At 52.4% G+C, this 16618-nt stretch overlaps 1 protein-coding gene across 3 annotated transcripts; it reads left to right on the top strand.

Annotated features, from left to right (window-relative positions):
* The first annotated feature begins 296 nt into the window (after positions 1–296).
* Positions 297–9786, top strand: BCL7B (BAF chromatin remodeling complex subunit BCL7B). 3 transcript variants are annotated; one of them, XM_066979890.1, is made up of 6 exons: positions 297–516; positions 794–869; positions 1093–1189; positions 3088–3273; positions 3508–3587; positions 6420–9786. In XM_066979890.1, the coding sequence occupies exons 1-6, from the start codon at positions 425–427 to the stop codon at positions 6477–6479; spliced, it is 591 nt and encodes a 196-aa protein (XP_066835991.1). In that variant the 5' UTR covers positions 297–424; the 3' UTR covers positions 6480–9786. The 3 variants fall into 3 exon arrangements, with proteins under 3 accessions (XP_066835991.1, XP_066835989.1, XP_066835990.1); XM_066979888.1 differs by lacking the exon at positions 6420–9786 and adding an exon at positions 4044–6345 and having other exon boundaries at positions 328–516; XM_066979889.1 differs by lacking the exon at positions 6420–9786 and adding an exon at positions 4044–6345 and having other exon boundaries at positions 336–516; positions 3103–3273.
* Positions 9787–16618: the final 6832 nt, after the last annotated feature.

Genomic DNA, 16618 nt, shown 5'->3' with positions numbered 1-16618 from the left:
CGCTGGGGTTGCCGGGGGGACCGTTCCCGTTCCGGAGGAGAGGCGGCGGCAACGGGGGCTGCGTGCCGGCAGCGGGGCGGGGACGAGGGGTCGCCTCGCCGCGCCGGGGGCCGGCCGCGGGGACTGCTCCGCGGGCACCTGGCCGCGGCCCCGCCCCGGGCCGGCCCCAGCGCAAGATGGCGGCGGCCGCCTCGCCCCACCCTCGCGCCTCCTCCTCGCGCGCCGGGGGGCGGGTGAGCGGGGCGGGGCGAGGCGCGCAGGCGCAGTGCGCGCCGCCACGCCGAGGCCTCCCCCCTCCCTTCCCCCGGGCGCGGCGTGACGCGGCGACGCGCTGACGCGACTCGTAGGCGGGGCGGGGCCTGCGCATGCGCGGGGGGGCGGCGGCGGGTGCTGCGGAGCCGGGGCTGCCGGGGCTGCGGGCGCCATGTCGGGCCGCTCGGTGCGCGCCGAGACCCGCAGCCGCGCCAAGGATGACATCAAAAAAGTGATGGCGGCCATCGAGCGCGTCCGCAGATGGTGAGAGGCGGGGCGCGGGGGGGCGGGGGCGGGGCCTGCCGACCCGCGGCCAATCACCGCGCCACACGGCCGTCGGCGGAGGCGCCCCGGGGGCCGGCCTCCAATCGGAGCGCCGCGCGGGGCGGCGGGCGGTGCTAGGGCGGCGGCGGCCAATCAGCGCGCTCGGCTGCGTGGGGGCGGGGGCCGGAAGCGCCCGCGACGGGCGGGCCGCGGGCCCGGTGGGCGGGGGGCGGCGGGGCGCAGGGGGCGGCGGGGCGCTGACGGCCGCGTGGCGCAGGGAGAAGAAGTGGGTGACGGTGGGCGACACCTCGCTGCGCATCTTCAAGTGGGTGCCGGTGGCCGACAGCAAGGAGGTGAGCGCCGCCCCGCGGCACCCCCCCCTCCCCGCCCCGCCCCGCCCTCCCGGCCCCGCAGGAGCCGCCCCGGCCGGGCTCTGCCGCCCCCCGCCCCACCCCGCCCCCTCCCCTCGCTGCCGCCGGGGCTTGGGGGGAGCGGGCCCGGGCCCGGCCTCTGCGGGGCGCGCCCTGCAGCCTGGCCCCGTCGCCTCGTCCCCGTGCTTTTCTTTCTCTCCTCAAGAAAGAGAAATCCAAGTCCGGCGGCAGCGCTGCCCGAGAGCCCAACGGCTTCCCGGCGGACACCTCCGCCAACTCCTCGCTGCTCCTGGAGTTTCAAGGTGAGCCTGGCGGAGCCCGCGGCCCTGCGGAGCTGGGGCAAGGCTCCCAGGCCTTACAGCAGGGGGGATGTCGCCGGGCTGGGCGTGCTGCCTGGCGGGGAGAGCAGCGCGCGTCTTCAGCGCGGAGCTGTGCTGCGCCGCTCCCGGGCTGTGCCTGCTTGTCGTGGTTTTATCCCGGCTGGCGGCTCAGCACCACACGGGCGTTCGCTCACCCTCCCCCCTCCCTCTCTGAGATGGGGGAGAGAAACGGGAAAGTGAAGCCTGTGGGTTGAGATAAAGGCAGTTTATTAGAACAGAATAATAATAATAATAATATTGATAATAGTACTACTACTAATAATAATGTGTACAAAACAAGTGATGCACAATGCAATTGCTCACCACCCGCTGACCGATGCCCAGCCTATCCCCGAGCAGCCGGCCCCCCACCCCGGCCAGCCACCCCTATATATTGTTTAGCATGCTGTCAGATGGTATGGAATACCCCTTTGGCCAGTTTGGGTCAGCTGTCCTGGGTCTGTCCCCTCCCAGCTCCTGCTGCACCCCAGCCTGCCCGCTGGCAGGACAGAGCGAGAAGCTGGAAAGTCCTTGGCTTGGTGTAAGCACTGCTCTGCAACAATTAAAATGTCAGCATGTTATCAGCGCTCTTCTCATCCTAATCCAAAACATAGCACCCTACCAGCTACTAGGAGGAAAATTAACTCTATCCTAGTTGAAACCAGGACACTGGTGAAACTGCTGGTTCTTGCCATCAAAAAGAATCGTAATCAGCTGCTTCTGGAATCTCTCTGTGAGCAGTTTAACGGGGAACAGGAGGAGTGGGGATTCCTATTCCCACTTTGAGTCCCTGCTGGGGAAAGATGAATGGCTGCGTGCATCTGAGGCCCCTGGTTACTGTAAGGACTGGCATGGACTTTGGGATAAAAGCCTAGAGGATCTTTGGCTGCTGCCAGACTGAGGGAAGGCAGTGTGAGATGATAAAGGAGAGGTTTTCTGCGGATGTAACACTACACCTCCCTTGCTGCCGGATGTGCTGCAGTGGCAAGATGGGCTTCTTTCCTCTTCCCTGGTACTGTTAGTGGGCTCTGGCTGGGTTGGTGTGGGGATGCAGGGCTTTGCCTTCAGACCTGCTCAGACCTTTCCCTGTGGAGCAGCATCTCTCTCCTGCGGGTCGCTGCTTGTGATCTAAGAGCGCTGTAGCAGCCACGAGCAATCTCTGATGGAGGTGATCAGCGCACGAGCCCACAGCTGGAGCAGAGTGGATGCCTGTCCCCAGCCAACACAATCAACCCTCATTGTGGCTAAGGGACATCAGGCATTGTGTTGGTGCTTCCAGTAGATGCAGTTAACAAGTTAGCAGTGCAGGTCTGCAGTTTAGCCCCCATGGAACCACTTTACCTGGAAAAACAGGATTGCCTTCCCTTGGGGGGCAGGTGTGGAGTCTTGGTCTGCTGTTAGTTTGCTGCCTTGCAAATAGAAGAGGTACAAAACTCTGGTACAGAAGCAAGAGGCCTCCTGCCCTCAAACACCCAGGTGCAGGTGCCCACCACAAGCTGCAGACGTGAGATTTGGCAGTGCAGAGCTTTGTGTCACCCTTGCACATTGTGCTCGTTTCTTTTCTGAATAGCCCCAGGTTGCTTTCCTTTGCCCTGCTCAGCCTCTCCGGTTCCCTGGGCAGAAGCTCCCTCTCCTGTGGGGCAGCTGCGGATCTGGCGCTGGTTGTGTCCCGGTGGGGAGTGCCGCGTCAAGACGCTCTGACTGTTGCTGAGTGACTTTGTGAACCCTTTGTGTGAATGCCACTGACTGTTCTTCCGTTTGCATGAGCCCTCCATGGCCCTGGCTCTCAGTGCTGCTTTTGGCTGCTTGTGCTGCTGGATCAAGGTACTCTTCTTCACTAGGTGCTGTTTCTGCAGATGAGAACAGTAACCAGAGCTCCCTGTCGGATGTCTACCAGCTCAAGGTGGACAGCAGCCCCAACTCCAGCCCCAGTCCCCAGCAGAGTGAGTCCATGAGTCCTGCCCACACATCTGACTTCCGCACGGACGACTCGCAGCCACCCACGCTGGGGCAGGAGACTCTGGAAGGTGGGCTCTGGGACACCCGGGCATGGCTGCTGGGCTGGGAAGAGAGGAGGTGGCCAGCTGGGCCAGGGAGGCTGGGGAAGGCACTGCTAGAGGGCCTTGTGACAGGGCTTGCGTCTTTCTTATAAGGCGGGTGACTGAGGCACCTCTGCTGGAGGTCTCCTTTCCTGGCTCAGTGGGCTGAGTACCACTGTGCTTCTGGGTCTGCACTGTTGTTAACCCTTCTGTTCCCTCCAGAGCCATCCCTGCCTTCCTCGGAAGTTGCAGATGAGCCTCCCACTCTCACAAAGGAAGAACCGGTCCCCCTTGAGACTCAGGTAAGGGAAGGATTGAAACCATGTCAAAATGTGCACGCACCCAGCTTGCCCTGTCTTCCCAGAGCGCCTTTACTGTTTCACCAGTTGTCTATTGTAGCAGAAATGTCAAGACGTATAGACTTGCTCTGTAGTCCCAAACCGCCCCCAGGAGCTCCCCAAACCTCCTGGCTTCCTGCAGGGTCCTGTGGTTTAGTTCAGGTTTCAGGGCCTAAATTGTGTGTGGAAAACGTGTGGAGGTGGAGTAGAATAATGATTGTAGCTGACTCCAGGGCTGGGGTGGATTCTCACTGCTGATGCCCAGGAGCTCGTTAACAGCCTGGCTCCTGCTGAGGCCGCCTCACAGAGGAAAGCTCAGGGCGTCCCCGCAGGGGGAGAGACAGCCGTGTCCAGCAGGTCAGCGTGGCCTCGTGGGCGCACTCAGCTCCTGTCACTGCCGGTGACCTCTGGCTCTTGCAGGTAACTGAAGAGGAGGAGGACTCTGGTGCGCCGCCTCTGAAGAGATTTTGTGCCGATCAGAACTCTGTGTGCCACACGGCCTCGGAGAGCTAGCCTGCCCGTCCCCGGGGAGAGCCTTCGCCAGCCCCTCACAGAGCCGCCTGCCCTCCCCTGGGGACCGGGGTGCTTCCCCCCAGCCTGCCCTTCCTGAGGGACAGGGCCCTCCTGCCACCTCGCTATCCAGCCTGCCCTGCCCTCAGGGGCAGGAGCTTCCTGCCAGCCCCTGCAGAGGCAGCCTGCAAACGATTCCCCCGGCCAGATGGGGCTGCCACCAGTACCTACAAATTTGCCTCTATTTATTGGCTCCCGCTCTCCCTGCTGACCTGTACTATAGCGGCGTGGGGTCTCTGGTGGGTGCTCTGCATGCACAGAGGGAGGGATCCTCGGGGCTCCCCAGTGTCCATCGCCCCTACGGCGCTGGCAGATGCTGTTTGCCTGTTTCTGGGCCTCGTGTCTGCCCTCCACACCAGCTGCTGCGTGCTGGGAACCAAAGAGCTGTGTTCCACCTGCACGAAGCGATTTGTCTGCTCCCTTGTGACCGTGGGCTGGGGCGTTCCTGCCGTAGGTGTAAAGTGCAATGGAGGGTGGGGGGAGAGCACCCTGGGAATAGAGACCACAGCCCTTCATGCTGCTGGGCAGGGATCCCACGCTGGGACGCTGTGCAATAAGCTGCTAATTTAAGCCATTTGTATTGGAAGAGAGAGGAGCGCTACCACTGTGGAGGGCAGGTACTGAACGCATCGGTGCAGCCTGCCTCTGCTCTGCCGCCGGGCCCTCACAGAGCCCCTGCTGCCCCCTGCAGAGGCTGGGGGGGGGGGGCTGGAGCGCAGAGAGGCTGGCAGGGGAGAGGGGCAGGCAGCGTGGCCGTGTCCCGGCTGGATCTGCACCCCGCTCCCCTCCTGCTGCCCTGCACCTCGTGGCTGGCAGAGCAGGGGGAGCTGCCCCTGAGGTACACCCTGTCCGGGCAAGATGTAGGAACCCCCAGGGAGCCCTCCCATGCCCATGTCCCTAAGCTCCCCGCACCAGCACCCTGGCCCACAGCACCGTGCCGGGCCTCCCCGCCGCCACTGCATGTCCTGCCGAGTCTGTCTGTGATCGAGCCTGGCGAAGCCGAAGGCGCGGCCGCGCGTGGAAGTGAAAAGATATTTTAGCACTGAATAGAATATTTTTAAAATTAAACTATTTGAAATAACAGTGCTGGGTGACTGTGGGGGCAGGTGGGAGAGGAGCGCTGGGGTGGGAGTTTGGGAATGGGTGGTGGGCAGCACCGGGATTTGCGTCCCCCCCCCCCAGCCTCATGGGACAAGCTGGTGCGGAGCCCTCACTCCACCAGACTGGGACTGGTGCCCCCTTCCCACACCACGGCTTGCAGGCCTGCTGCTTATCGCCTGTCTTTCTAGTCAAGCCCGGTGCCCCCTGTCAGGAGGTGGGCTGGTGGCCATGGGGCGTGAAACCCAGTGGAGCACAGAGCCTGCCCTGCCCAAACCCGGTCCCAGCACATCCACGTGGTGCTACCACCCCCACATGCAGCTGCGGGGGGCTCAACCGAGGGGCTCGGTGCGGAGGCAGCTCAGCTTTACCATTGCCAGCGTTGTGTGGTGCATGCAGTTCCAGTGAGCTCGCGAGCTGCTCCTGCTCCACCACCAGGCTCCAGTCTGTGTTCCTGCAAGCTGCGCCTAAATCCAGTGGTGTCCCGCATGGCCCCGCAAGACTGCCACAGTTGTGTCACAAAACTTGTGGCATTTACGTCAAATGGTGATGAGGAGGAGGTTCAAGGTTGCTCTTTAGTTATGACAGTGCTGGAGATAATTTTGGAAAGCCTGGAGAAACCAGTCCTTTACATGGACACTTACAGCAGCCTTGTGCATAGTCAAAATGGCTGGGTTGTGTTTTGCGCGCAGCTTTAAGATAACATTTAGAGATGGATCATGGATATACTGAAATGGCCACGCAGGGCCAGGGCAGCTGGACTGTGATAATTCATCAAGGACACAGCTGGGGAGTGTCATCTCACCCAGCCAAAGGTGCTGTGGTGCAGAGGCTTGCAGAGGAGACTGTCACCTGTACCTGTACGGTGACTGGCACATTCAAGAGCCTTGCCTTCCCACGTAAGCCTTACCTTATGCAAAAGAGCCCAATAAATTAGGTTAATTAACATGATGTCCCTGGGTATCTTTGCAACACTCTGTCTTTGATTTGTCTTTGTGCATTGCGAATAATGGTTTTTATTTTCCATTTATTAAATGTAGTGTATAAGCCTAAACTACGGGTGTATGGTTCCTTTTGTTACACTGCCTTGTATAATTGCCAAGTGTTTTTAATAATTTCTCATTTCAGGATCCTGATGGCCAGACAAGAAGGGCAGCTGCTGGTAGATTTGAAAACAAACCATCCTGATGTAGTTACAGATATTAGGAAAATAGTTTTTAGGAGAGAGATCCAGAGGGAAGACTTCTTGCAATCAGAGAAGGCAAAGAGATGAGCTTTCTAAAGCAGAGTGTGTATTGCTGAATTCAGGAGGAGTGAGGATGGAGACAGAGGACAAGAATTACTGTTGCCAATAGCATGGTATTGGCCTGGACATAGAGCAGTGCCTCAGGGAGTGCATTGTCTGCACGGAGACCGGCAAATACTTCATGAAGATGCAGCAGCAGAGTCACTTTCTGTATGTTATTAAAATGCAGAGCTGTGGAGGTCCAGAGCAGAAAAGTGCATCCACAAAGCCACATATCTATAGCATGAGCACTGGTTTGTCCCACAGGTCTGTAATTTCCGTTTTGCTTGTTGCTCCAAGTGGAGCTGCTAGACTTCTCAGGCAAAGGGAAAGCTGAGCCAATGAGAATGAGCGAAGCACTGAGAAAGTTCTGCTGAATTTTGATAGGGGAGCAAAGGAGACCGCTTTGAGCACTGAGGAGCACCACGTGCAAGATGCCATTGCCAGGTTTTAAGGAGAGAAAAACTGATGGGTTGGAAAGGTCCTGGATTTCAGTGAGACAACACACTGAATTTAAGAACTCTATAGAGAATGTCTTGGAATATATTGGCAAAAAACATCCAAAGTATGTCTCTGTCTTTGCAAACACTCAGGGTGGTTATTTATTTTTTTTGGAGCAGGTGACAGCAGAAAAGTGGAAGCCATAGTAAAATACAGAAAAAAGCTTTAGAAAAAACAATAGCTGATATCATGAGATCAAAGCCCATCTGTCACTTCAGACATATCCTGAGCATTTATGACAAAGAATGCTTGCAGGACCACGTACGTGCTGTGAGAACTGGTTTGTTCAGCCTGGAAAAGAGGAGGCTGAGGGGAGACCTCATCGCGGTCTACAGCTTCCTCACGAGGGGCAGGCGCCGATCTGTTCTCTTTAGTCACCAGTGATAGGACCCGCGGGAATGGTGTCAAGCTGAGGCAGGGGAGGTTTAGGCTACACATCAGGAAGAGGTTCTTCACTGAGAGGGTGGTCGTCCACTGGAACAGGCTCCCCAGGGAAGGAGTCACTGCACCAAGCCTGCCAGAGTTTAAGAAGCGTTTGGACTGTGCACTTAGTCACATGGTCTGAATTTTGGGGTAGACCTGTGTGGTGCCGGGAGTTGGACTCAGTGATCCTTGTGGGTCCCTTCCAACTTGAGATATTCTATGATTCTATTCTATGCGAGTTGAACCATTTTGCTCTGTTGTTTTCCATGACAACCCTGAATCCTGGATTGTGACAGGTGACAGTCGAAAGACTGAGCAGCAAAAAAACAGATGGAGCTCACGACAGCTGCAGATTCAGGTAAAAATTGTGGGAAGTCTGCATTTATGCTAGTGCCAACTTAATTTCTGCCTTGGTTTGTAAACATTTGGGAGTGAAAACCAACTTATTTTGTTCTGTGTTCTCACCAAACCTAGAGAAGGCTTTGCCGTGTAGCACAGTTCTGTGCACTAGTAGTCACTGTATTTTAAATGGTCCCCAACCTCAAACCATTCTTTGAAGCACTGCTCTCTGAACTGTCTCAGCAGGACTTTCTGAAGCACTCCCAACTGAAAGAAGACTTCCTAGGGATCCCATATACCTTTAAGTGAAGTTGACAGATTCAAAATTGCCTAGGAGCTTCCATTAATTCTTAATGAGAATTGCAAAAGACTTCTGAAACTAGCTTTGTCTGTTAAGATGCTTAGCAGGGAGTGAACTCCTGGTGGAAATCTGGCCACTTTATGTGCCTAAAATTATCTATTTTGGAAAAAAAAAAAAAATCCTTACTGGCACTGAGCACCATGGAGTGAAATTCCCAGTGCTTGATGCACTAGTGAGGATTAACCTCCATACCCTGGCTTGGTCAGTGTAGATGCGACAACTTGCCACAAGCTGTTTGGTGCCAGCTGTAAAACAAAATAGTAATTTTAGCTGTAATGATTGTGTCAAATGACCTGCCTGCAACTTTTCTTCTCCTTTTCCACATCAAGTACTAATAACATCTGTAATGACGTCAGCAACACTGAAGTAGCTACTAAAGCCTCTTCAGTGCTCTATTCAGAGAATGGCTGGAGGTAGAGGAAAGTCCTTTTAATTCTACAGCCCAGCAAGCACAATGCTCAGTACACAGCATGTTGCAAACTGCTTCCCCTTTTGAGGTGCTCACACATTTCAGGTGTCAATTGAAACTCATTTTGCATACCCAGTGTGGCTCCATAGTTGTTAAGAGCCATGTTTTGAAGGAGCAGGGATGTAAGGCTCTGCTTGTTTTAATCATGTTGTCCCACTTCATTTTGAAATCTTTCCCTTTCAAAAGCTGTGTCCTGCATTTTCTTCCATCACCCCACAGCAAGACCTGTATGGCAGGTCCTACAGAACTTAATCTGTTATTTGATAGTCCACAGGTTTGGATAAGAATTTTTCAATTTTAAGACAAAACTGGCCCTTCTTTCCCTGTGGTTCCCTGTAACATGAGTCTCCCACCTGTGTGTGCTCATGGCAGCAATGGCACAAAGCAAAGAATACGCTGGTCAAATGGCACCTCCGTCCCCAGCAGACCCCAGGCAGCTTCTCATGTTGTGCACAATCTATCCTGCACTCCTGGTCTGCACGTAGATCTGAGACGTCTCGTCTCTGCAGGTGGTTGTTTCCTGGCAGGATGCTGTTTGCAGCCCAGCACAGGATTATTCAGAGGCTCAGGTCTTTTATCAAAGGCAGCAACTCTGTCCTTGCTGCAGTCCCAGCCCACTGAGAGAAGAAGGTTCAAAGGACAGAGTCAGGTAAAACACCAAGAGGGTGATGCTGATGGGAGAACAAAACAGCAAGGTCTTTAGGAGAGGTATATCTACTGAAGAAACTCATGGTACATGCAGGTAATTCCGGTAGGATGCTGGTGTGCTGAACTCGCATTTCAGGTGTCTCTTACTTGTGCACTGGAGTCTCAACAAACTCATCCGATGTGGGCCTAGATCTTGCCTTTGAACGTTGTCATCTATGCTTTGAGCCCTCTTCTACAGCAAATCAAGATCATGTTGCTTTGACACAATATTGTCATTCTTAACTACGTATGCTGCATTTTCTTGAGCAGGATTGAGAAGGGAGGTTTCAAAATATTAATGTTAGTTATTTAGTGTTGTGTTTTAAAAGTTCACATGGAAGAATGCTGACGGATATAACATATTTTTCCATCAAAGATGTTTCAAATCTGCATGAGGAACTTGCAAATAAACTGAGCTTGGCAATTGGTCCTCCATGTGAGAGATGTGTATTCAAAAGCACATATCAAATGTGTGTCTGAACTCCAAGAATGCCCCTCTCCTGGTATGCCATTTATTCTGGACATTTTTTGGAATTCAAGATTGTATCTGACAGAGCTTCTAAGAAGATAATGCAGCATAAAATTTAGGATTTTATGAAAAAAAACCCACAAACACTGCTGAGGTATTTAAAAGTGAAAGTGCTCCAAGAATGCTGATTTCCCTAATTTTTCAGGTGTTTCGATCTCTTCTCCCCCATTTTTTCCACTAACTATAATCACAACTATGAGAATATACCCAATGTCACAGGGGTTTAGGCACTGGCTGCCACCTGTTATGCTCAGAAATCTTCTCATGGGCAAAATGTAAACAGAAAAGAGAGAATAATTTATTTCTAGTAAGTGAGATTTCAATAGTCTCATCAAAGAATTATTATTAGTCTAGATCTAATAATTACAGATAAAAAAAGGGGCAATATATGAATACCACTACACAAATAAATTCTCAATAATAATAGTTGCCTGCACTTTTCCTAATATCCAGTTCTGCTCCGGGTGTTATGCTCAGCCTTCCTCTGCCACTCAGGGTCCTAATGTTACAGCTTCAGTCTGCCAGGGGCTGTTATCACAAGTTGTCAGCATCCACAGTTCTTTCATCAGGAGTAAGTACATAGTTAAGTAATGAGTTGAGTCTTTTGTCAGGACTAAGTACGTGCTTTTTCCTCATTCCAGGTTCCACTTGAGGTCACTTGCTGTTTGTTTACTAAGACACTTTTACACCTTGTTCTTCCTTCACTGGTCTGCAACTTCACCATTGCATCTGAATTTAGTAAGCCCAGTGTGGTTCACAAAAGTTTGATGCTTGTTCTTTATTATCCTTAGAAACAGTTTTGTTGAGCTCTGGGGCAGCTCTTCTTCATCTGGCAATCTGATAGCTGTTTCTGGCCTTGGGATCTCCTGTGCCCCATCTCTTGCCATCCTGCACCTGCGCTCAGCACCACATCCTGTATCCTGCTTCTCAAGGTATCTGCTTTCCTACCAGAGCTGTATTTCTCTACTCCATTATGGTACAGGCAGAAATATTTCATGGTACACATGAGATGCAGAACACTTGCTTGTTGTTAATGTCTGTATAAAGCCATGGTTGCACTGCATGAAGATAAACAAAGTGAAATAAACTATCCACAGCCACCTGGCTATTAGAAAAATTGCTATTAGAAGTCCCTCGACCTGCTGTCAACACTCTTCCTAATGCAGCTCAGGATATCATTGGCCTTCTTGGCCACAAAGGCACAATGCTGGCTCATGGTTAACTTACTGTCCACCAGGACTCCCAGGTCTTCCTCCACAGGGCTGCTTTCCAATAGGTCAGCTCCCAACCTGTAATGGTGCATGGGGTTATTCTGCCCTAGGTGCAGGAGCCTGCATTTGCCCTTGTTGAACTTAATGAGGTTCCTCTCCGCCCAATGCTCCAGCCTGTCCAGGTCCCTCTGAATGGCAGCACAGCCCTCTGGTGTGTCAGCCACTCCTCTCAGTTTTGTGTCATCCACATACTTGCTGGGGGTTAACTCTGTTCCATCATCCAAGTCATTGATGAATAAGTCGAACAGTACAGTCCTGTACCTCTAGGTTTGGTTGTTGAACAGTGTAGTGAGCTGGGAACTTTTTTTTTTAGTGGTGTTTTTGTTTTTTTGTTTTGGTCCTTTTTCGTTTTGGTTTGGGTTGGTTTTGGCAAATTAGTCTTCAGACGGGTCAGCTGCACCTGATCATTCAGTTGCCCAAGTGCTAGAGATGGCATGAAAATCAGCAGGAATGTACTTCCTGGGGAAGGAAGCACCACAGGATCACGGACTGCATTAGGTTAGAAGGGATGTCTGGAGGTCATCCTGCCCAAACACCTGCTTAAGCAGGGACACCTGGACCCAGGACCTTGTCCAGATGGCTTCTGACCATCTCCAAGGAGACTCCACAGCCTCCACAACTGGCAGCCTGTTCCAGTGCTCTGTCACCGGCACAGCACACAAGTGCTTCCTGATGGTCAGAGGGAACGTCCTGTGTTCCAGTTTGTGCCCGTTGCCTCTTGTCCTGGCATTGGGCACCACTGAAAAGAGTCTGGCTTTCTCAGCCTTTCTTCATACAAGAGATGTTCAACTTGGACTCAGTCCCACCAGGACCCCCAGGGCCTTCTCTGCCAGGCTGCTTTCCAGCTGGGTGCCCCAGCCTGTCCTGGGGTCTGGGCTTGTTCCTCCCCAGGGCAGGACTCTGCGCTTCTCCTTGCTGAACTGCAGGAGGTTCCTGTCACCCATTTCTCCAGCCTGGCCAGGTCCTTTGCTCAACACTTCCATCATGCTCCTTGCTTGTTACCTGCTCACGTTTCTACTCACTCAAGCTGTTTAGAAACTGCAGTGAGTCATGTAGATTTCCCATCTAATTGGGACTATTGACGTTAACAATCTGTTGCAATATTGTGTCTGTGTTGACCGCCCAATTCTTAGTGTCATGTCAAATTTGATAAAAGCAATATGGCTATTGAAAGTCCAATTGTGCAGAAACCTGTTGAGAATCTACCACATAATTATGTCTTTTCTTTCTGTCTCAGATGCCAACAGTTGCCAGAGCTTTGCCAAAGTTTTTCTTGTGACATAGTTCCTGTTACCACTTACTTTATTAGATTTTAAAAAGCTGAAAAAATAGTCGCATGATAATGCCATATTTGCCCAGGAAAAAAAAAAAAAAAGGATATTTAGGATATTTTGCTGTGACTTTTGTACAATTGTATCAGTGTCTGTTATATTTTTTTTTCTGATTTTGCATTCTCTAGTATTTGTAATGGCCAGCATTCCAGATCTGAAAATGTAAGGGCCTTACAATACCAGCAGGGACTGCTGAGAAATTTCTATAACAACTAGTCTGAGAAGGTGAGGTATCTGAATCCTATCAGGGTTTATACTTCAAACTATGAGTGTGTGTGTGGTGGTTTTACCTTGTTAGGCAGCTGAACTCCACCACAACCACTCTCTCACTCCCCCTCCTCAGAAGAGGAGGGGAAGAAGAAAAGGAAAGAAACAACTCACGGGTTGAGATAAGGATATTTTAATTAAAGGAAAAAATAATTATTAAGGAAAAATTATTATTAATTAAATAATTCAACTGAAGGGAAAAAAGGGAAAGGGGAAAAGGGGAAAAAAAAGCAACAAGCAAAGGCTGTGTGGAAGTGCAGAGGAAAGAAATTACTCTCTACTTCCCACAAATGAGCAATGCTTGACCACGTCCTTGAAGCAGGGCCTCAACGCACGTAGCCATTGTTTGGGAGGACAGACGTTTTCACAACAGGAGCCCACCCCTCCCCTCTTCTTCCTTTTTCCACGTTTTATTGCTGAGTCTGACATCATATGGTATGGAATATCCCTTTGGTTGACTCAGGTCAGCTGCCCTGGTGATGTTCCTTCCTTACCTCTTGCCCACCCCCAGCCTGCTGGCTCTCCGGGGGTTAGAGAGAGTCCTGATGCTGTGCCAGCACTGCTCAGCAGCAGACACAACATGGGTGTGATACCACTGCTGTTCTAGCTACAAGTGCAGAGCACAGCACTGTATGGGCTGCTGCAGGGAAAGTTAACATCCCAGCCAGACCCGGTACAGTGTGCCAGTTTGATGTGGCATGTGTCATGTCAGCATTGCAGCACATTTAAGCGAATATGCCCTCCTGCGGTATTTAAACTTGCCTTGACCAAAACATCCCAAGAGTAGCAGTGGGAAGCAACTCCTACCCCAGCAGGCCTGTACAGGGGAACCCCTCAGAAGTGGGGTCCTGGCTGGCAGAGGTGGGTTGCTGAGCTGGGCCCCGCGCTCAGGCACGCCAGGCTGGAAGGAGAGACATATCTGAAGAATCATAGAATCATCGAATGGCTTGTTTTGGAAGGGACCTCAAAGATCACCTAGTTCCAACCCCCCTGCCATAGGCAGGGACGCCACCCACTAGATCAGGTTGCCCAGGGCCTCATCTAACCTGGCCTTGAACACCTCCAGGGATGGGGCATCCACAGCCTCTCTGGGCAGCCTGTGCCAGTGCCTCACCACCCTCTGAGTGAAAAATTTCCTTCTAACCTCTAATCTAAATCTCCCCTCTTTTAGTTTAAAACCATTCCCCCTTGTCCTGTCATTATCTACCCGAGTAAAGAGTCCTCCATCCTTTTTATAAGACACCTTTAAGTACTGAAAAGCTGCAATGAGGTCACCCCCGGAGCCTTATCTTCTGTAGGCTGAACAGCCCCAGCTCTCTCAGCCTTTCCTCACAGGAGAGGTGCTCCAGCCCTTTTATCATCTTTGTGGCCCTCCCCTGGACCCGCTCTAACAGCCCCACGTCCTTCTTGTTCTGGGGGCTCTATAGACCTGGACGCAGTACTCCAAGTGGGTCCTCACAGGTGCAGGGTAGAGAGGGGCAATCCCCTCTCCTGATCTGCTGCCCACTCCTCTTTTAATGCAGCCCAGGATGCAGTTGGCCTTCTGGGCTGCAAGCGTGCACTGCTGGCTCATGCTGAGCTTTTCATCCATCAGGATCCCCAGGTCCTTCTCTGTGGGGCTGCTCTCCGTGAGTTCTTCTCCTAGCCTGTTACTCATGTCCAGGATTGCCCCGTCCCAGGTGAATCACCCTGCATTTGGACTTGTTGAACCTTATTAGGTTCACGTGGGCCAACTTCTCCAGCCTGTCCAGGTCCCTTTGGATGGCATCCCTTCCTTCTATCGTATCAACTGCACCACTCGGTTTGGTGTCATCTGGAAACTTGCTGAGGGTGCACTCGATCCCACTGTCTATATCGTTGATAAATATACTAAACAGCACTGGTCCAAGGACAGACCCCTGAGGGACACCACGTGTCACCAGCCTCTGCTTGGACATAGAGCCATTGACCACCACTCTCTGCGTGCGACCTTCAAGCCAACTCCTTATCCACTGAATGGTTCTCCCATCAAATCCAACTCTCTCCAATTTGGAGACCAGGATGTCCTGTGGGACCATGTCAAAGGCCTTGCAGAAGTCCAAGTAGATGACATTGATTGGTCTTTCTTTGTCAACTGATGCAGTCACTCCATCATAGAAAGCCACTAGATTGGTCAGGCACTATTTACCCTTGGTGAAGCTGTGCTGGCTGTCTCAGATCACCTCTTTGTCTTGCATGTGCCTTGACATTTTCCATGATCTTGCCAGGCACAGAGGTGAGGCTCACTGGTCTGTAGTTCCCCAGTTTCTCTTTTCTACCTTCTTTTAAAATGGGAGTGAAGCATGAGAGACCCAGTGAGTGGGCCTCTGGTTAAATCATAGGATGGGGAAAGGTGGCAGCGGGGCAAGAGGCTGCGACTCAGGTGAGACCACAGCAGCTGCCTTGCGGTAGGACAAGGAGTGGCAGTAGTCCTATGAGAAATAAAAAATAAACCCAAGGAAGACTTCAACAAGTTGCAGAGAAACCTGAAGTGGTGGTGTGCAACTTCTACAGGGTGCCAGGCAGTCTGGGAAAGGAGTCAGGCACCTGGACGCAAGTTGCTGCAAATGTACTGACATGCCAGGTCTGTTGGAGATGTGGTGGAGGCACAAGGACCAGGGAGATGCGTGATTGCAGCTGGCTGTGCTGCGCAGCATGATGTTGCATGTCGGAAAATATTTGGAGTGTGAGCATGTCAGTGAGCAGCACAGCCCCACCGGTTGAAATCCCAAGGCACAGTGAGGGCAGTTTGAGCAAAGTTGCATTGGACTGTGCTGCAAACACTGACCTTTTATAAAAGCCTGAACAATGTTTCATGTCCAGCTAGGCATGGAGCTGTGGAAGAAGGTGGCTACTTTGCAACGGGGGACATCACACTGCCAGCGCCCACAGTGTGCTTGGCCCCTGCCTTCTTGCAGGAGCAACACAGCCCCACATCCCCCGCTGCGCTGCTCCCCTTCAGAAAGTGGAACTACATCACGTGAAGTTTGTTTAACAGGTGCTGTTAAAAGGGGGTCATTTAGCTATTAACTCCTTGCATGCTGTACGCACACTGCCCAGAGACCCGAGAAAAGGGCAGACCTGGTTGCCACAGACCAGGTGGGTTCCCGGGATGTTTCCACCAGATCCCACCACAAGCTATGCAGACAGGGCAGGCAGGAGGCTAGGCTGGGTGGTACTGGGTGGGGGGCTGCGAAACGGCAGGGACGCGTGGTGTGCTGGCAGCAGGGCGCAGCCCCAGCTCATATCAAGAGAGCGGCCCGCTGCTACGTGGCTGCGAGGCCCTAGCTGGCAGCACTGGTGTCCCCTTGAAGACGCCCGTTCCTTAGGGAAGCGGTGGGCAGGAGCAGGGAAACAAGCAGCGAGAGGCAAAAGTTCGCAGTTGGCTCCTCACAGCTCTCGGCCTTCAGCTCCGCGTATCAGGCTCCGCGGCGTGCAGGCCGTCTTCTCTGCCAGCATCGTGTTATAAATGAAGAGACAACTCAATCTGAATTTAGTAATATTTATAAAAGGCAAGTAAACAGCACTGGGTGCGCGGGGAGTCTACGCTCTACCAACACGCATGCACAACCGTCAAACTTTCTAAATATATAGAACATTGCTTTTACATATTCATAAGAAACCCGAGTATGCCTATACATATGTACAATCAGAAAAGGTATCAATTGAAACATAAACATGGCAAAGTTTTCCGAATTCTGGCAAGTGTTTAACAAAAAATCCTTTAAGTCTATTACTATTAATGTCCATGACTGGGGGAGCATAGTTGGAGTTGGTAATCCTGGTTGAAGTGCTCCCATATCTTCCATGACTTCATCAAGTTTTCTCAGATCATATAACAGTCTC

This window comes from Anser cygnoides, chromosome 18, assembly GCF_040182565.1.
Source record: "Anser cygnoides isolate HZ-2024a breed goose chromosome 18, Taihu_goose_T2T_genome, whole genome shotgun sequence".
Taxonomy (NCBI): domain Eukaryota; kingdom Metazoa; phylum Chordata; class Aves; order Anseriformes; family Anatidae; genus Anser; species Anser cygnoides.
Note: the sequence above shows the minus strand (reverse complement) of the source record. Positions and strands in the feature narration are given on the sequence as shown.